The sequence below is a fragment of the Neoarius graeffei genome, chromosome 10, assembly GCF_027579695.1.
Source record: "Neoarius graeffei isolate fNeoGra1 chromosome 10, fNeoGra1.pri, whole genome shotgun sequence".
Taxonomy (NCBI): Eukaryota; Metazoa; Chordata; class Actinopteri; order Siluriformes; family Ariidae; genus Neoarius; species Neoarius graeffei.
This window is the reverse complement of record NC_083578.1, coordinates 64,793,577-64,815,365: the sequence shown is the minus strand read 5'-3', so window position 1 is coordinate 64,815,365 and position 21,789 is coordinate 64,793,577. Positions and strand designations below refer to the sequence as shown.

At 40.6% G+C, this 21,789-nt stretch overlaps 1 protein-coding gene across 1 annotated transcript in view; it reads right to left on the bottom strand.

Annotated features, from left to right (window-relative positions):
* The window catches only part of agbl4 (AGBL carboxypeptidase 4), a 690,290-nt gene extending 668,707 nt beyond the window's left edge, over positions 1-21,583 (bottom strand). Inside the window, exons 1-2 of the mRNA XM_060932734.1 lie at positions 21,496-21,583; positions 21,284-21,406 (exon numbers count right to left, since the gene is read on the bottom strand). Of these exons, the coding sequence (XP_060788717.1) occupies positions 21,284-21,406; positions 21,496-21,583 (211 nt within the window). The remainder of the gene's footprint in view (positions 1-21,283; positions 21,407-21,495) is intronic.
* Between the last annotated feature and the right edge of the window lie 206 nt (positions 21,584-21,789).

Below are 21,789 nucleotides of genomic sequence, written 5' to 3'. Positions count from 1 at the left end.
AATGTGATTTTCTGGATTTTTTTTCTCATTCTGTCTCTCATAGTTGAAGTGTACCTATGATGAAAATTACAGGCCTCTCTCATCTTTTTAAGTGGGAGAACTTGCACAATTGGTGACTGACTAAATACTTTTTTGCCCCACTGTATTTCACGCAATGTGGAAAGTACGTTGCCATCGGCATCGACAACATACCCTCCTCTGACTGGCCGAAAATAGATTAGCGGTCCCTCCCCTATTGTTACAGAGCCAAGATGGCACTCATGAAGGGTGAGAACATTTTGACCGTTTTGAGTACATCATCTGAGTACTCATAGTGCACTGCATGTTGCCATACTTGTCAGTGTGCATGCACTTATACACTCAAAATAACAAAGCGGAAGTACATAAAATTGAAACACGCTGATAATGTCAGCTCACGTCTCACAGTAAAGTCACATTTCTTTACTGCCCTTTTGAGGCTATAGCTATAAAAACACAACCTTGACATTTAAGGTTTGTGAAATATTTCCTAGAGACGCACAAATAAAGTAAATTCATCATTTAACACACACATTTGAATTTATTAAAAAAAGAACCGTCTTCACAAGGAGAAGCTCTTCCTCAAGTAGTTTTTTTTTGGTGTGGTATTGATAAATGGGAGGAAACTGCCCACACTGGCAGGAAGGGAGTTTTTGCTATCAATTTGTGCATAATGATGGGCACAAATGCAAACTACATTGATTCCTCTATGGGAATCTGTGTTCACTTAGTGATATTAAGCTAACAGTAGAATACCTAGCGAGGTAAGTATGATATGTCGGGTCTAAATCACTTTTAAAAATGATATCCATTTCTGTCATCCAAGTGCAGCCATGGCTTAAAGGTTTGAGAAGCAGCTTTGGGACCAAAAAGTTGTTGGTTTGATTCCCTGGATTAGCAAGAATGGCTGAAATGCCCTTGAGTTAGGCACCTAAAACCCAACTGCTCCCCAGGCTGACCACTGCTGTGGGTATGTCAGGGTGCTGTTGTACATTGCTCTGGATAAGAGTGTTTGCGAAATGCCTGTCATGTAAAGTGACAACAAAAATGTACTATACTTATTTGGTATGTAGCGATATATTGATAAATTGTGATACAAATTTATGACGATTCGAATCGATGAAATTAAAAATGAATCACAATTATTATCAGGCTGTATAGCTTCTTAGTTTTTCCCAGGTGTAACTGCCTGGTTTAGACAGTAGATGGCTAATAAATGTACAGTAGAGGGAATGTGCATGACGTCACCGTCAGCAAAAGTAACACAGTGCAAAAGCCACAAAAATACACACACACACACACACACACACACACACACACACACACACACACACACACACACAAAAAAAAAAAAAACCAGACCTAAAATGGGAAACAACTCTTGTACAATTGACTGAACAAACAGATTTAACAAGAAATTGGAGATCTCTTTACAAAAGTTTACAAAAGTTTTTACAGACTGCCAAAAGCAAAGAAAAAGCGAAGCAAATGGAGGTAGTACAAATTTTCATGAAAGGTTATTTAGGAAAGTGCAATTTGTTATAAAAAAAATTTTCCATTTGTAATAAAATTAATATTTTAGTAGGCTAATAGATTATTATATTTTACTCCAACCTTTACAAATGTGGGTAAATAATTATTGTTGGGTTTTATGAAAATGAAACAAAAGTTTTGTTTTGGTTTTTTTCTCATTTAACAAAAAGAATATTTAAGTTGATAGTAGAGCAATTCCAGCGTTATGGACGTGACACTTGAACTCAAAATGGCAACAAATGACCCAGTGCATGTTTTATTGTCTCCCAGTATTTAAACAGGTGTTGCATATTTTAAGGCTGTACCATACTGGAGAAGTGATAGAACAAGAACAATTCCCATAGTACATCTAGGGCATGCCAGAAAATGCCAATAAAAGATGCATTATGGATGTGACAGAAAAAGTATCACTTTTCTTAGGTGACTGTACATTTTTATCAAACTCTGTGAAATCGTAAACCTAATGTCGAAATGGAGATATCCGTTTGATAGAGGGGTCCAAGGTGAATATTAAAAAATCTTTGTTTAAAATATTTTGTATTTCATGCAGAGTTTCGGAAGGAAAAGTCAGCGTTATGGATGTGACGAAATTCCGTTATGGATGTGACGCGTCTGAAATAGACATGGCATATGTTTAGAAAATCAGCAATTTAACCACCATAACCCTTTGAAAAACTCTCTAAATATCAGCTAAAACTATCAAAGTTCTTAAATAATATTTAGGATGGCTATTGTTTTGCTGTTTTGTGGATTTTAGCATACATTTCTGTGGCTTGTGGCAATAATATAGAATTGTACATGATCAAAGTTGATTTTAGCTTGGGTTTTACATTATAAGAAAGAAAGACTGACAGTGACATATTAGGTTGGTTACAAATTGGTTCAACTTATTCACATCTGTAAAATACAGGCCTAGGTGAGATCTCTGGGAGTGGTTTTGATGTATTACATGTTGCTTTATTTTTGCATGGTGAGGCTGACATTTACATGGAATTGCCCAGTAATAAGATAATGAGAATTAAAAAAAATTGTTTAAATTTGGAAAAAAAAATGGATATTTGAACTGGAAATATTTTATATTAAATAACAAAAAAGTGTACACTCAAATACTTGTCCCCCTCAGTGTACATTTTTAGGGTTCTTCAGGGCTTCTCTGAATAATAACATGTTCTTGGCTTTCAAAAAGCTTAGCTTCTACGTGAAACTCTTTCTCAAAGAGAAACACTCTGCTGAAGGGTCGGTTCTACACTTGGACTTTAAGACTCTCCCCAAAGGGACGACTGAAATGCAGAACTGTCATTCATCTATAAACAGTAATATTTACCAGTTTGTCTTTATTTCAGTTGCTCGGTTTTCATTACAATATAGAACACCTGAATGATGGCTCACTAATCTCATCTAGAAATATTCAGATTGGCTACACCAATATTCAGGCAGAAGAAGCACCAGGGTGTTCCTTAAGAGTTGTGCTTTGCACTAATGGCGGTGTGTCCCTGCAATACATGCAGAGCTGTAAATAAATTACAAAAAAAAAAGTTTCCCCCTCTCAAGCATCTAAAATATCTTTATCCCCCTTTTCCACACAGCACTGGCCATGTCTTTATCATACGTTTTAGGTGAAGATGAAAATATTTATAGTGGTACTTCATCTCTTCTGAGCCCAAATGATACCTGCTGCCACTTGTGCTAAGCAGGGAGCTTGATTGTTAGAACGTTCCCCACTTCTTTAATCAATAGGGTGCTGACTTTCTTGATTCTGGGGAGCTCTAAAGTGTATAAAACTGTCTCGGAAAGCATGACTCTTCTATTCTCTCCTGAAAATCTCTCTCTCTCTCTCTCTCTCAGGTACTACTGGGCACTGCTATTCATGTTTGAGAGAAGATAAGGGTCAGAGAAAGACACAAAATTAACTGCCGGTTAGCAAGAGGAAAATAAAGTTGCATCAGCAGCAATTATTAATGCTTATTATCAATGTCTCAGAGAAGGCTTACTGTCCAGCGCCAACTCCATAATACTTACGTTCATCAAACCTAACAACAGTGTTACAGAACATACCATTACAATTAATTTTTTTTAAATCACAAAATGTACAGTATTATTACAGTTGCATGTAAATGTTGTGCAATTTGTTTTGAAAGGGATTTTTTTTTTTTTACAATTACAGATACATGATTTATTTTTCACAAATCTAAAATATACACACATGCACACAGAATTTTACTCTCTGATCCACTGATGAAACATCAATGTGTGGAGCAGTTTTCAGTGTTTACTCTCGTGAGTCACACCTACACTAATGTAATAAAAGCTCCAGACGCTACTCGGGAAACAGTTCACTTAGAAAAACCTTCACTATTTACAGCACATACAGTAGGTCTACTATACATGAAAAGAATATTATTGTTTCTTATATCAGATTGCATTATTAGTGTAATGTGCTTTAATGTGCTATCGTTTGTAGGATACTAATTTAATATCTATAGTCAACTAAAAATAAAGCATGACTGGTTATAATGTGGGCGGCACGGTGGTGTAGTGGTTAGCGCTGTCGCCTCACAGCAAGAGGGTTCTGGGTTCGAGCCCCGTGGCCGGCGAGGGCCTTTCTGTGTGGAGTTTGCATGTTCTCCCCGTGTCCGCGTGGGTTTCCTCTGAGTACTCCGGTTTCCCCCACAGTCCGAAGACATGTAGGTTAGGTTAACTGGTGACTCTAAAGCCTCGGTCACAACCGGCCGTACGTGTTCCTACGGCCGGTCTACGTGCAAAAAACGCACGGAGGGCGCGCGTGTGATGTGCTGATTTTCGAGCCGTAGACTGGCCGCAGAGGTTCTTTGTCATGTCAAACAAACTCTACGGGCGCTTACGTTTTTTTCAGGTTGCAAGACAAACTTACGGCCAACGTGCGTCTTTCTCCACGAACAAAAAAAAACGCAGCGATTTGGGAAACGCCAAAAATCGCACGGCCAAAAAATCATATGTCCGGTTGTGACCTAGGCTTTAATTGACCGTAGGTGTGAATGGTTGTGCGTCTCTACGTGTCAGCCCTGCGATGATCTGGCGACTTGTCCAGGGTGTACCCCGCCTCTCGCCCATAGTCAGCTGGGATAGGCTCCAGCTTGCCTGCGACCCTGCGCAGGATAAGCGGCTACAGATAATGGACAGATGGATGGTTATAATGTAATGCTGTAGCATTTTTTTAAATTCTTTTTTTATGTTGTACACGGTGCCTTTTTCTTTTCGCATGTCTGATAACTTGCTGCTGCAACATAATTTCCCAGCTTGCGATCAATAAAGTAAATCAAATCCATCCATCCATCCATCTATATACCTCTAGTTTTGGGGCAGAATACAATAGATGACTGAAGCCAATTACATCAGAGCTGCTTCTGCTGTTTCTTTGAACCATATAGCGCTATATGTCTGTCCAATCATCTCAGTCGGTCCAATTATCTCAGTTGGTCTACTTATCTCAGAAATAAACAATTAGTTATTATCACCGGAACAGGAACTAATCCACCGATTATTTATTCATTATTCGAAAAAAAAAACAGCTGACAGATTATTCTTGCAGCCCTGCAGTTAAGTGCAACTGCTAAGTTAGAATAACAAAACTATAAAAACCTACACAAATGTGCACTGACTTGCACAGAAAAGCAGCAAACATTATAAATAGTACTATATGGGTAATCAAAAAACTACATTTCACTATGAAAACACTAATTAGAGCCCCTAAAGCTCATTTGCATTCAAGGCCCTGAAAAAAAATTCCCACAGTGTTTCTAATTCCACCACATACAGTACACCAAGAGCCATCAAAAAGTACTTTAATGATGCCTTCAGGAAATATTCATTATGTTTTTCCACTATCAACCTGTGCATAATGGGGGTCATTTTCTTAAGTTCTATCAAAACAGAGCAAGAGAATAAGAGAGAATGAGAGAAAGAGTGGCACAAAAACCTGGAGGCTCAACTGTCGCGGAAAAGATATACTACTGCCCTAATCTGCATACAGCTGACGAGAATGTGAGTTATATCTCATCTAAATGTAAATTAGGTGTTTTATACCTTCAGTAAACACTTTATATTACCATGCACTGTTTTAATGAACCAATTAGAATTCATTACCTGGATACTGAAGATATGAGCTATTTCTCTGAATTCGCTTTTTTTTTTAAATGCAAAACCTTAAGAGTTATCCTTAAAAAAAAAAAAAGGAGTAAAAACAGCTGTACTGGCAGCAGGATGCAAGATGAATGATAGCTTCAAGTCAAATAAATACATCTGCTTAAATTCCTGTGCTTCACTCAGCAATAAATTAAGCCTGAAGTGAGAAAGCGTGTGGGGAAGTCACGTCGCACCTTTAAAATATAACAAAAAGAACTTATCTTTCATACATGAGGCATTTTTCATTTTCCATATTGCACGTGGAATTAAGACAGAATTCAAGACTGGCATGACCAGGATTATACTTGCAAGCCAAAGTAAATGTTTCGGCTGTATATGTTCTGGATACATATCAATTCTTTCTCTGCCCTATTCCATAATCTGAAAACTGCATCGCATGCATTATTGTGGCCTTTATTTATTTTTTTTTACTTAAGTTTGTTTTTAAAAAAAAATACTATAATTTAAGAAAAAAAAAAAAAAATCACGGCAATAAAAAAAAAAAAGTGAAAATCAGCCAAAAAGGTAAAGTTAGCTCGCGAATTAGTTTTGCCTCCTAGCGTTCTCTGTGTAAAAAGATGAGTAATTAACTGTCATATCTAAGGCTTTCATATTTCCATAACGTTCCTCTGTGTTATGTCCTTTCAGTGACATTGGGGCTCAGAACTCAATAACGTTTAACACCAACAGCAGCATTTTGTACTCCAGAAACGTCACTTCTCCTTTGTCAGCGTGTAAGCGGTTAACATTGTTTAGCTGCCGTGTTGCTTTGCTGAAACAGCAACAGGACATTAATTTGACATTAGCACAGTAATATCAATTCCTCTCTCTTTTCTAACTTGGGTAATGCATTTACTGGAAAGAGATTAATATCAATTCCATAAATCATTCAGGAGAATTTCCCTAGCCGGAGAAGTACGCGTAATATCATATATGTTAGCTGATCTCTGCCTGGCCGCTCGATGCTCATTAATCAATGTCGCCGGTCCTCAGAGCCATTCCTCAGGGAAAACCGAGAAACATATAAATTCCCCTGATTATTTATTTATATTGACTCAGGCTCTGTGAATTTATGTTGATCATATTCCACGTTCTTTTGCCGATGCCCTTCACTGCCCACAAATAAAAATGATGATACAAAACATGGCACAGTGGTGTTTTACAGCAACGCTGACCTCCACAATCCAGCAGCACCTACGGTACGCCACACTGCAGTGTACAGTTTACAGTACTGCTGGGTCTCTCTCAGAAACACTGTTCCACAGTCTTGCATCAAGACAGTCAAGTGTGACCGTGAATATTCACATTTCTGTTATACAGGCTAACTGTAGCATCATATCATATTGCCATGTCCTTTGTCTGATTGAAATATTTCAGTCATGAGCTCTGAAATTGTATGCCATCAACTTTTCTCAGAGAGAAAAAAAAAGGCTACAAGTGGATAAGACCAAAATGGCTAGCCTATCCTGAAATTGCATTGATATAGAACATTTCCAGAAGCACAGAAATCCTTTAAAAAGCTCTCCCACAGGGAGGCTAGGGGCAGTGGTGAGCCTCAGCCCTGCGGTGGAGTGAATTGGTTGGCTGTCAAGAATATGAAAGCTGAGTCTCATCTGCTGGAGTCCCTGAACCTAATCTCCCAGCAGAGAATGATATTGTGTCTGTTCCAGAGCCCTACTGATTCACTGTCAATCCAGCCTGGAGCCGCTCTCAGCTGCCCACTTGACCTTGTCACAGAAAAAGCACTTTATTTTCATTATGCCGCCATTCATTTTGCCCTTACAAAAAGAGCCAAACAAAGGCCATTTACTCAAAGCATTCTTCAAAATATTACAGCACTGTTTAATTACAGCTTTCAACATGTGGACAGACAAGGTAAAAGAGCAGGCACTTTTGCAACAGGCTTTACTTTTTTACACCCCCTTCTTTATGAAAAGAGATCATTAAACTGTAAAAGCATAGCTCACACTGAGAAATCTCTTGCACCACGTACACAATAAGAAGCGCTAACGTTTGTAACCATAAAGATTTGACAGTATGTAGACCTAATATTACCTTCTAAGGCCATCATACTGTATTTTCACAGGATGGGTCATTCATTCATTCATTCATTCATTCATGGCTACATGTTCTCGAGGTTTTACTAAAAAAACAAAATTTTTGCATGTTGTAAAAATTACTACCCTGCAAAACACTTACGCCTCAAGAAAGCTTAAAGGAACAGTCCACCGTACTTCCATAATGAAATATGCTCTTATCTGAATTGAGACGAGCTGCTCCGTACCTCTCCGAGCTTTGCGCGACCTCCCAGTCAGTCAGACGCAGTCAGATGCGCTGTCACTCCTGTTAGCAATGTAGCTAGGCTCAGTATGGCCAATGGTATTTTTTGGGGCTGTAGTTAGATGCGACCAAACTCTTCCGCGTTTTTCCTGTTTACATAGGTTTATATGACCAGTGATATGAAACAAGTTCAGTTACACAAATTGAAACGTAGCGATTTTCTATGCTATGGAAATTCCGCACTATAATGACAGGCGTACTAACACCTTCTGCGCGCTTCGGCAGCGCATTGATATCTGAGCTCCGTATCAATGCGCTGCCGAAGCGTGCAGAAGGTGTTAGTACGCCTGTCATTATAGTGCGGAATTTCCATAGCATAGAAAATCGCTACGTTTCAATTTGTGTAACTGAACTTGTTTCATATCACTGGTCATATAAACCTATGTAAACAGGAAAAACGTGGAAGAGTTTGGTCGCATCTAACTACAGCCCCAAAAAATACCATTGGCCATACTGAGCCTAGCTACATTGCTAACAGGAGTGATAGCGCGTCTGACTGCGTCTGACTGACTGGGAGGTCGCGCAAAGCTCGGAGAGGTACGGAGCAGCTCGTCTCAATTCAGATAAGAGCATATTTCATTATGGACGTACAGTGGACTGTTCCTTTAAAGCCAATACGCAGAGCCATGGCCTCACTTTTAGTTTATAAATGCCTTGAGACCTCAAGAATGGCACAGGAACAGTTTTAAGCGTTAACAATTAATCTAATATAGTCATTTTTACGATTAAAATGATTTATATAGGTAGCGGTCTGAGTGAATGACCTTGACATCCGTAACGTCACAGCAGGAAGTCTATCGGTCTCATCGCCATTTCCGCTATACTAAAACACAGAGCTGACTGCAATTCCGATCCTCCATTTTGAGCTAATTTAATCGCCATGCCACGTAGATGTGTTGCTGGCCGGTGTAGCAACACGACAGAAGGTGGATTTGTGTTGCATTCATGGTCCAAGACATCTTCAAACTGCAAAGATGTGGACGACTTTTGGGAGAAATTCACGGATTGGGTGCCTACGAAGTGGTCTCTCCTCTGCTCTGCACATTTTACTGAGGACTCGTACAAAACCTCTGATCTGTGGAGGAGCGTTGGCTAGAAGCCCGTACTGAAAGAGGGTGCAGTACCAATAATTAAGAAAAGACTAAAAGAAAAGGAAAGTAAGTTCAGTTGCACCAGTTCTCCCGGAGTGTGAGCCGAGCAGTAATGGCGGAGTACTCAGTATGGAGAATGAGTGAGTCGGTCGTCAGACTTCTCTGCTAGATATGCTCTTTTTTTTCTTCCCTCCTCCCCCTATCCTGTTTTAATGAGAGTCACATGAGACTGTCAGTTCAATTCTATCCAATTCTCTAGACGGCTTTGTTCTCTGGCTTTATTTCGTAAGGTGGGGGCCTCTGTGGCCGACGTGTTACTATCGGATTCACTTTCCGATGGTTCGAACCGATACGGTTGTACATGTATAGCAGTAGCATGTACGGTACTCACACTCCAATTTCAGGACTATCACAGTCCGATGAATTACTACCTGAGGAATCCAAAGAGCCTCCAATAAATCCGAACGAAGAGGCCATTGCAACCGGTCTCGCCTGCCGAGTCTGGCTTTGGTCTATAGCACCAGTTCCCGCTGTGACGTCACCCACCCAGGGCTGGCTGGCTCAGCAGGGCAGCTCGAATGCCAACTTTGTGGTCGATTTTAACTCTTGAAAATATTTTTTTTATTCCCAATTATGCAACATACAAGAGTCAAGGATGGAGATGCTATCTACTCAGAAATGTACTTAAAAATAAAGGTTCTGCACATATCCTTTAATGTCTACTAGTCTGAGTATGTGGTATTTCCTTTGCTACAAGATGGACAGTATCATGGATTTATTATGTAAAGTTAGGTTCAGTACCACAGTACAATAGTGAGCTGTCATTTGGCAGAACAGATGAAAAATTAAATAAATAAATAAATAAATAAATAAATAAATAAAATAAAATTTGCCAAGGTCTTTCACAAGTTAAAGGTGACTTGTTCCCTGAATCTTACATGAGTCATGCAGGTCGTATAACACTTTCAGATATTCTGAAATATGCTGTATTTTTAAAAGTTTGGACACCCCTACTCATTCATAGGTTTTTCTGTATTTTGACTATTTTCTACATTGTAGAACAACACTGAAGAGATCAAAACTATGCAATAATATATGGAACATACAACCCCGATTCCAAAAAAGTTGGGACAAAGTACAAATTGTAAATAAAAACGGAATGCAATAATTTACAAATCTCAGAAACTGATATTGTATTCACAATAGAACATAGACAACATATCAAATGTCGAAAGTGAGACACTTTGAAATTTCATGCCAAATATTGGCTCATTTGAAATTTCATGACAGCAAGAAAGAAAAGAGTTTGAACATATCATCATCTACAGTGCATAATATCATCAAAAGATTCAGAGAATCTGGAAGAATCTCTGTGCGTAAGGGTCAAGGCCGGAAAACCATACTGGGTGCCCGTGATCTTCGGGCCCTTAGACGGCACTGCATCACATACAGGCATGCTTCTGTATTGGAAATCACAAAATGGGCTCAGGAATATTTCCAGAGAACATTATCTGTGAACACAATTCACCGTGCCATCCGCCGTTGCCAGCTAAAACTCTATAGTTCAAAGAAGAAGCCGTATCTAAACACGATCCAGAAGTGCAGACGTCTTCTCTGGGCCAAGGCTCATTTAAAATGCACTGTGGCAAAGTGGAAAACTGTTCTGTGGTCAGACGAATCAAAATTTGAAGTTCTTTATGGAAATCAGGGACGCCGTGTCATTCGGACTAAAGAGGAGAAGGACGACCCAAGTTGTCGGGTACTGAACTGGCCAGCCTGCAGTCCAGATCTTTCACCCATAGAAAATATTTGGCGCATCATAAAACGGAAGATACGACAAAAAAGACCTAAGACAGTTGAGCAACTAGAATCCTACATTAGACAAGAATGGGTTAACATTCCTATCCCTAAACTTGAGCAACTTGTCTCCTCAGTCCCGCTCAACTAAGTAAAGAGAAGTGTCTTAGTAATTAGTAAAAATAAAGAAAAAACATTGAATTAGAAGGGGTGTCCAAACTTTTGACTGGTGCTGTGGTGTATGATCGGTGGCATGTATAAAATGCTGAGCTGGCCAATTTGATATCAATTTCAGATCAAGATCAAGAGCAAAAGATCTAAGTGAAAGTGGGTTCATTCTTGGGGCACAGATGGCAGGAGCTTCAGGTCACAAAGTCTGCTAAATGAGTGTTTCAGACAGAAGAGTGGCTAAAATAAGCTCTGCATTTACATCTGTAGGAACGATTTCAGTACACACGGTTGGAAACTGTTTGAAAGCATGCACTCAATTCCTGTAATGCCTGTACATTAGTGAGATACCTAGGAAAAGTGCAACTGTTGTCCAGGTGACTGAGAATGTCAATGCAAAGTATCAGCAAAAACATTCCATCCAAGACAACTATAGTAGGCGTATCAGACACTCGCTGGCCGTGCTGTGAAAACTGTGCATGTAGACGCTCATCTGAGTTTCCAAATCTGTCATTGTGTAACTCTTGAATATTTTCTATCGTGAGTACTATCATTAAAAAGCTTATAATCTCTGCTTTCCAAATAAATTCATCTTGTTAAGATCTGTTCAGTACTTTGGGAGTAACGGCAGGTTGAAGTTGGTACAACAGCGTTCACGCTCTGCTCGCAGGACATCGGGAAACTGCTGGTGCTTTTTGAGTCACAGGAAAGCAGTCAGGCTCTCTCTCTCTTCTGATCGGTTTCAGACTGGATTACTCATGAATATCAACAGGGACGTGCTCTAGCTCTCACTGTTTCTGATGACGTATTCAGCAAAATTTTCCATCTGTTCGTTTTGATGTTATGCTTCACAGGAGGCTTTGAAGTAAGCTTTCAAGCTTTACCGACTTATTTTTTCAAATCACACCGATTCCTGTAAATAAATAACTATTTTAGAATATAACTGTAGTTGTTTTGATGAAAAATATTGAGATCTTAGTGGTCGGAATGATATTTTAAGAAACTGGAAGTCAGAAACGTGAGTGTCAATTTCAATTCAATTAACTGAAATTGTTTATTTCAATTTGTGGCTCACGCAGTTTTTTTTTAGGTTAACCTTGAAAGCTGTGAATATTATCTCATCTCATTATCTCTAGCCGCTTCATTTATATTCTTTAATATAAACACTAGTAGGCCCTACTTTTGAGAAATACAAAGGCCTACAGAGCACAAAGAGGGAATTATAAATAACCATTTATTACTTTTTGTATTGAGTGTCCCGATTTAATGGTTTTACCAAATTAGCATCATTAATACAAATTAAATACTAATTTGCATCATCTGTTTTTACTAATTTTTTCAAACTTTGTATTCACTATACAACCATCTATTTGCCTTCCAGTTTCCATACAAGTATCTTGAAAAATAAAAAAGTTAAGAAAAAACATTTGCTCTCATTCATTAATGAGGCCCATTTTGGACCATGTGACCCGAATACATCATACATACAGTTTTCTAAAAATTAAGCCGTTTTTTTCAATCTTTGATTTGTAATATCTCAAGAACGGTTATTATTATATTCACACACACACACACACACACACACGCACATATATATATATATATATATATATATATATATATATATATATATATACACACACACACACACACACATATATATATATATATATAAATAAATTATATATACACACACATACACACACGTTATTTACCAGCTAGAAGGTCCGTATCGTGAAATACTGTGACCGAGGTCTTGAAAGTACTGAGCGAGGCCCTCTGGGCCGAGGTCAGTTTTCAAGGCCGAGGTCACGGTATTTCACCATACGGACCGACCTTAAGCTCGTAAATATATTTATTTTTTTCTTTACCAAATTCTAACAGAAAACGAGAGCGCCCGAAAGAGAAAACGAAGCTGAGGCGAGCCGCCATTTTGAATCCTCATTCACGGCTGTAATGCAAATGGCTTCCTCCTCGGTATACAAGTGCACTTCCATGGCAGGAAAAAAAAAACCTACATTCTGCCGCCTATGTAGTCCCCTATTTATACAAAATTGAGTCATTCAAGATTCAGCCATGTTTTTGCTCGGCGTTAGCAACAGTTACAGGCTTTCAGTTTTCTCCCGAAATGTTTTATTTTATTTCTTCTTCCTCAGGGTAGTAAAACTCGCTTTCGCTGTGAACACTGTCGTTATCACTATCCATGCTGTAAAATTAATGCTATTATACTGAGAAATGCGAAAATAAACATTGACAAAAAATGCTACTATGTTTGTTGTTGTTGTGAACAAGCGAGTCGCCAGAGGTCTGTAACTGGGGTCTGTATCGTAGGATACGGACCTGCTCGCCAGCCAATCAGAGCGCAGGATTTGATGGAAACCAGACTGCGAAAAAAATTAAATAATATATGTTAAAATCTAAAAATAACATATTTTAATTCTGTAAAAATTCTGAATTCAATGAGAGCAGTTTGGACTAAATTTGAATTTTCACCCGATATGCCTAATTATAGTAGTGTTGCAGTGTATAAATATTAAGAAGAAGCCTTTGTCACATGTACACTCGAGCACAGCAAAAGTCTTCCTATGATTTTAACCGATCTGAAGCAGTGAACACATGCATGCACACACAAGAGAGCAACAAGCACACACACACCCCCAGAGCAGTGGGCAGGTACACTACAGCACCTGGGGGTTAGATGCCTTGTTCAGCCATGATACAGAGGGAGAGGAAAGTGATATTCATTCAGTTTTCTTGCCAGTCCCAGGAATTGAACCATGGACCCTTTGGGCCCAAAACCACTTCTCTAACCTTCAGGCCATGGCTGCCCGCCTGACAATACAAATAAACACCTGAGCGTTCAGAGCTGGGGTGGTGTAGTGGTTAGCACTGTCACCTCACAGCAAGAAGGTCCTGGGTTCGAGCCCAGAGGCCGTTGAGGGCTTTTCTGTGTGGAGTTTGCATGTTCTCCCCATGTCTGCGTGGGTTTCCCCCACAGGTTAGGCTAATTGGTGACTCTAAATTGACAGTGAGTGTGAATGGTTGTTTGTCTCTGTGTCAGCCCCGCGATGACCTGGTGACTTGTCCAGGGTGTACCCCGCCTCTCGCCCAAAGGCTCCAGCTTGCCTGCGACCCTGTAGAACAGGATAAGCGGCTAGAGATAATGGATGGATGGAGTTCAGAGCTGTAAAATCCACAGACGCTGGTCCCAACAAAAAATTCACAAGAGTAGGCAACATGCACTATCATTTGGGGAGGAGCGGGTGGTCAGCTATGAGGCTCACTTAGCAATGCTCCGATTAGAGTAGGAGCATAGTGAAGCGCATCTGGTGCAAATCAGGTTTTGGTCATTTGTTCTTTTATTTTCAGTATCTGCTTTATCGTGGTCAGGGTTTGAATTACTCATTCCTTTATTTTTCTGTTCAAACTTAATTTGCATTTTTTTATAAGTTTCATTACAAAATCTCTTGCACAGAAGTAGGTGAGCTGGGTGAAAATTCTATCAGAAGCAGATGAGAGTGGAATTAAAACAGGTCCTGCACACAGCGATAACGTGTGGCATATAACAAGAGAACAGTTTAAACCTGAACGCTTGATCACTACAATGAGGAAGTCTGATGACTCTGTTATGCTGTGGAGGACATTTTGCTGGCATGGTTGGGATCCATTTGTCTCCTTAGAGGGAAGGGTCACTGCACATCCCTGCAAAGTTATTCTCACTCGTCACACTTTGTCCTACAATGAAACATTTCTATCCTGATGGGAGTGCTCTCTTCGAGGATGACGATGCCCCAGCCACAGTCACTGAAAGGGTTAATGTATAGGAAAATGATGAAAATCAGATGCTCTGGCGTTCACAGTCAGCAGATCTCAACCCAGCTGAACACCTATGAGAGATTTCGGACCAGACAGCGCTCTCCACAACCATCATCACCATAACACCCACTGAAAGAATGCATTTAGGAAGAAGAGTGTACATCTCTCCAGTACATTTCGAGAGATTTGTAGAATCTGGGCCAAGACACATTGAAAATATTCCAACATAAGAGAAAATCTGCATATTACAAAAAGTGTACAGCTACTGTGAACACAGATATACTGTATATAAAGCACATTTCGGCGTCAAGGATGCAGCCGGAGTAGAAGAGTCCATGTTAGAACCGGTATATAAAGGTTCCTTAGTGCTCGGTAGCACACAAGACTGACTTGGTAAGCTTTTGTTATTTACTGATATTGTTAAAGCAGTGAAACACATGTGACCCATTGAAATCAACCAGAACGTCATTATCAACTACCTACAGCAGCGTTTCTCAACCTTTTTTCAGTCATGGCACCCTTCAGAAGTATGCAAATTCTCAAGGCACCCCCATATAAAATATATGCAGTCACGCTGACCATACGCTGACCCCGGCAGTGGCGTTGTGACATGGGAAAGGGGGCCGTGAGACAAATTTTGATGACGCATGAGGCGGCGATGATCTGCATTAGTGTAACTATCATCTCATCTCATTATCTCTAGCCGCTTTATCCTTCTACAGGGTCGCAGGCAAGCTGGAGCCTATCCCAGCTGACTACGGGCGAAAGGCGGGGTACACCCTGGACAAGTCACCAGGTCATCACAGGGCTGACACATAGACACAGACAACCATTCACACTCACATTCACACCTACGGTCAATTTAGAGTCACCAGTTAACCTAACCTGCATGTCTTTGGACTGTGGGGGAAACCGGAGCACCCGGAGGAAACCCACGCGGACACGGGGAGAACATGCAAACTCCACACAGAAAGGCCCTCGCCGGCCACGGGGCTCGAACCCAGGACCTTCTTGCTGTGAGGCGACAGCGCTAACCACTACACCACCGTGCCGCCCTGTAACTATCATATTTAGGAATTTTAATTCATTTTATTTATTTCAATGTTAGAATATATTATTTTTTGACAGCACCCCTAACGAAGCCAGGCGGCACCCCGGTTGAGAAAGGCTGACCTACAGTATATGCAAAGGTCTTAGGAACATGCAAAGAAGTGTTGTATAGCAAAGCTGCATTCAAGAATAATGAAATTCTATGTTTCTTACATTGAAATAAAATCTATAAACAGCAGTAAACAAGAATAAATGAAACAAAGTCGATATTTGGTGTGATGACCCTTTGCTTTAAAAAACAAAACAAAACAAAGCAGTAGTCTCAGGTACAATTTGTAATTTTATAAGGGAATGAGCTGTAAGTTTTACTGAATATCTTGCAGAACCAGGCGGCACAGTGGTGTAGTGGTTAGCGCTGTCGCCTCACAGCAAGAAGGTCCGGGTTCGAGCCCAGCGGCCGATGAGGGCCTTTCTGTGTGGAGTTTGCATGTTCTCCCCGTGTCCACGTGGGTTTCCTCTGGGTGCTCCGGTTTCCCCCACAGTCCAAAGACATGCGGTTAGGTTAATGACCGTAGGTGTGAATCTGAGTGTGAATGGTTGTTTGTATCTGTGTTAGCCCTGCGACTTGTCCAGGGTGTACCTCGCCTCTTGCCCATAATCAGCTGGGATAGGCTCCAGCTTGCCTGTGCCCCTGCAGAACAGGATAAAGCGGCTACAGATAATGGATGGATCTTGCAGAACCAGCCATACCTCATCTGGAGACTTTATTTGCTGCTTATTTTTGCAGCAAAACCCAGTACCCAAAAGTGGTTTCTAAAAGTGGTCTCAAACATAGTACCTAACATGTTCGGAAACCTAAAATGTTTTGGTACTGACATGATAATGTAGAAGTCGTAAACTAATAATCAAAAACAAACGTTTATACTAAAAAAAAAAAAAAAAAGGGTCCCTAAGACTTTGCACAGTACTGTACAATGGAGGATAGTTATTCCACGAAATCTCGCTGTACATGAGCTAGAAGTGATGTACGACAAGATTGACTGGAATAACTCTTTTATTCTATCCAAATTCACTGGATTTTGAGAAACAGAACATTTTTATTTTTAGCAAATTCGATAAATAAAAACTTTGTTCAAAACATCTGACAAAATCATTTCCGCTTAGAATGTAAACAAACTGCCGAAATGACAGTAGCAATTTGTGAAAAATGCGAGAATAATAATTCTTGAAAAAAAATGATGTGTTTTTACTATCAAATACTTTTATTCCTTATTTTGTTGCTTTTTTGGGGGGAGCGGGGGGTGTTTGTTTTTGAGTAGAGTTTTTATTTTGCCCTCGATTGGTTCAGCAACACACTCTGCCATTTTTTTCTGGCGGTTGGCAAACCAAATTAAAGGTGCATTATCGCCACTGACTGGGCTGGAGTGTGGAACAGGAGCTTTTTTTTGGGGGGGGGGGGGGGGGGGGGGACTATATTCTTTTAGCTATTTCTGCTTCTTTTAAATACTTGATAAAGTGATATATCTGACTTGATTCACTCTGCCATTTTGTTTTTCTCTACTCATGGTATATGAGCTGATATCCTAGTAGTACAGTAGCCAATCAGAGTGCACGATTGCTTATATCCAGTGAGTGTGGATAGAATAATTTGAATTATACTTAGACTGGTTGTTTTGCAATTTTATTTTATTTTAATGCTTTTCAAAATTTTAAGCTATGCACAAAGGACTAGAGGTTATACAATAGTTTTAAATTTGAAAAATCTGGCATGTTTCAGAAACAAAGGCAGCATTTCATGGGCACAGTTGAAGTGTCTTCACAATGCGCCTCAAGTGATGAACTGACCAAGGAATTCAGTCATTGTTTCCGAGAATTTCAAACCTTCATTCACCCACAATCACTCACAAGCAAATTCAAAATAGTCAAAATATTGCACTGGTCATAGTGCATGTCTAAATCAATGATGACAAGAATGAATTTGTTTGTTTGTTTTTATGTTTTGCTGTGCTGCCCTGGATTTTTGTAAAATCATCAAAAAAAAATTAACTATCTGACTTAAACACAGCATGAAATACACCTGCATACAACCTCATGTCTCATATATACTAGGGCTGTGCCGATAGACGATGCCATCGTCCATTGACGATGGTGGTCATCCATCACGATGGAGAGCCACCATCGTGATACCACGCCCCCTCCTGTCATAAACATGCATATACGGTATCATCTGGGCCTATTTAACCTAAAAAGTTAGTTTTTTGTTAGTTTAGTTAGTTAGTTTTGTTTAATATATAAATATAACATATATTTATATATAAATATATAATTATATAAATCATTATAAAGTAATATCCTATTACCGCTTGTTCACGTAGGCTATGGTGCAGGGACGTGCCAGTGAACATAACATGTGGTTACACAAATACAGTATGCTACTAATAATAAATTTTGACTTCATTTTTTAGCCTACACTATACTTTTAATGTAAAATTTGTCATGTTGTTCAAACAAATAGCCACTATTAACGACTTCAGTCGGGAAATATTGCACCTTATCAAACGGCAGTGAAGCGCAGACTTCGGCAGAAGTCAAATAACTTGAATCTGGTAAATAGGCCTACTTTCAGACTCAAAATGGTCCACTCTAAGCCATAATGTCAACCCAAAGGGAAGAATGAAGGTGATTCTGATAAATGTAAAGACAGTAAAAAAAAAAAAAAAAATATTAAATCATGATTTTAAAAGCTGGTGCAATAATTCAAACACTAATAAATTGGAAAAATTAGCACGTTCAAGTGCGCACTAAAGGCCGAAACGCATCTTCAATTGATATGGTGTAAATAAACAATGAGTAATAGCTTAAGTGTAGTTTCTTCTCATAGTTTGAATACTAGTCTTTCATTGTTAGAGCAGATTAATATCTTACAGTGATCAGTGAGTGCTCGGGGAGGTTCATTTCCACCTGCGCTTTGCGCAGCTCATTTCTCCGAAGCCAGCTGTGCACAAACGCAGTGTTGACTGCTCGGCAAACTCCAAACACTCGGTCTGTACTGGCCCTCTGTTGCGCAAGCGAGTTGGTTATGGCCAGGTTCAAATTGTGCCCAAAACAACTTAACCACGGCCATTTCAATTGCCTGATGGCTGTGACAATATTCGCCCCGTTGTTATGCAGGCGATCTTTTTCTCCTCTATTTTCCATTCGGCAAGTGTCTCGCGCAATGCGTCTTCTAAATTGTCCGCTGAATGTGTCTCTGGCATGAAACTCGTCTGCAGGCATTTGGACTGCATTGCCCACTCTTGGTCCACATAATGTACGGTAGCTGACATGTAGGGCATCATGTTGCAGCTGGACCACATATCCGTTATCAAGGCCAAATATTCCACATCACCTAGCGCTTTTTTTTCTTTACGTGCCAAAGCCTCGGATGAGTATCTAATACTTTTAATAATAATAATAATCTCATCTCATTATCTCTAGCCGCTTTATCCTTCTACAGGGTCGCAGGCAAGCTGGAGCCTATCCCAGCTGACTACGGGCGAAAGGCGGGGTACACCCTGGACAAGTCGCCAGGTCATCACAGGGCTGACACATAGACACAGACAACCATTCACACGCACACCTACGGTCAATTTAGAGCCACCAGTTAACCTAACCTGCATGTCTTTGGACTGTGGGGGAAACCGGAGCACCCGGAGGAAACCCACGCGGACACGGGGAGAACATGCAAACTCCACACAGAAAGGCCCTCGCCGGCCCCGGGGCTCGAACCCAGGACCTTCTTCCTATGAGGCGACAGCGCTAACCACTACACCACCGTGCCGCCCTAATAACAATAATAATATATTTAATAATGTGGTATTAAAATCCCCCCCGCCCACGATATGATCATCCATCACGATGTTTGCACTGTAAACATCGTCGATGCCAATTAAGGGGACATCGCACAGCCCTAATATATACAGTATATATACACATCAGAGCAGTGCTACTGATGCAGAGCCCAGCCTGGCCCAGTGGGCCCCGAAGGCTGCTAGGGGGGTCCGGGGTCATGCTCCACTGGAACATTTTGAAATTAGGGACTTCAAATGGTGCATTCTGGTGGCATCTAGGTCTGATTTAGACACAATTCAACATTATTAAATTTGCTGGTTTTTACCTTGTCAAATACGCAAGGGGCGAAATTAGATTTGAAATGAAAACACTTCGTTGCACGCCTCTTCATTTTCCAATTCCAGGATGCCAGGAACAGAATCGAGGTCAACTCATGTAACAGCGCCATCTAGCGACCAGCGCCTAGAACATGGTTTTATGTATGTTGCGAATGGCCGTCAGTGCCCGCAGCGAAACCCTTTATTTTCCCTTCTGGGTTGAGTACCAGGATAGTCTAGACCTATATATTACAATATCTTCCTACTTCTATAGTTATTACTCATTTCAGAGGGGAATAGGAGATATTTAGGTGCGGAAAGTACTCTGCATTGTTCAACTTATGGTATTGAATTTTTTTTTGGTGTGCAAGTGACAGTGCAGCGCTGACGTCGCATAGTGCCACAGAGCGCTGCGTATCCGCGCTTCGGGGAAAGCCCTCCTCATTCCCTTTTCTGAGATGGCACACCAGAAATCAAATTTATATTTCATTTGGAAAAAAAAAAACCTTTATTCCTCAGGCTTACTCATTAGGGACAAATTTATAAATTCATATGTTTAAAATTTATATATTTCTGTAAAGCTGCTTTGTGACAATCTCATCTCATTATCTCTAGCCGCTTTATCCTGTTCTACAGGGTCGCAGGCAAGCTGGAGCCTATCCCAGCTGACTACGGGCGAAAGGCGGGGTACACCCTGGACAAGTCGCCAGGTCATCACAGGGCTGACACATAGACACAGACAACCATTCACACTCACATTCACACCTACGGTCAATTTAGAGTCACCAGTTAACCTAACCTGCATGTCTTTGGACTGTGGGGGAAACCGGAGCACCCGGAGGAAACCCACGCGGACACGGGGAGAACATGCAAACTCCACACAGAAAGGCCCTCGCCGGCCCCGGGGCTCGAACCCGGACCTTCTTGCTGTGAGGCGACAGCGCTAACCACTACACCACCGTGCCGCCCCTTTGTGACAATCTCTATTGTTAAATACACTCTTCAAATACAACTGAATTATCCTTGTTGAGCAGATCGTTACTGCTAGACCACAGTAAAATAATCTCAGTTTAGCATTAGCGCTGTGCTGTTTTACACAAGACAGTGCAGAGAAGAAACTGAACCCTGAGGGAGTGAGCTCTAAATATTCAGCCTACTCACCACTCTCAAAGCAGGCATCAAAGACAAGGTGTCCTTTTTTGGCTGCTCCTGTGTGTCCTGGAGGAGTCACAGTCAGTTTGCTCACATTCCCCAGCAAAGCATCATCTCCTCCTGTCTCATTGCCTGGAAAACACACAGCAAAGTCTCAGCATTTGACTCAGCCAAAGAGAGTAAGCACAGATGACGCTTCACAATGCTGAACATCCATCTACGGTATGATCCACGCCACTTATCCGTCAGGGTCGCAGGTGAGTCAATGCCATCTGACTTCAGGTGAGAGGCGGGGTACACCCTGGACATTTCGCCAATCTGTCACGGCACTAACACAGAGACAAACAGCCAATTACGCTCACATTCACACCTATGGGCAATTTAGAGTAGCCAGCTGACCAAATCTGCATGTCTTTGGAGTGTGGGAGGAAACCAGAAGAAACCCACACAGGCACGGGGAGAATGCAAACTCCACACAGAAAGGCCCTAGTCGACTATGAAGTTCAAACCCAATG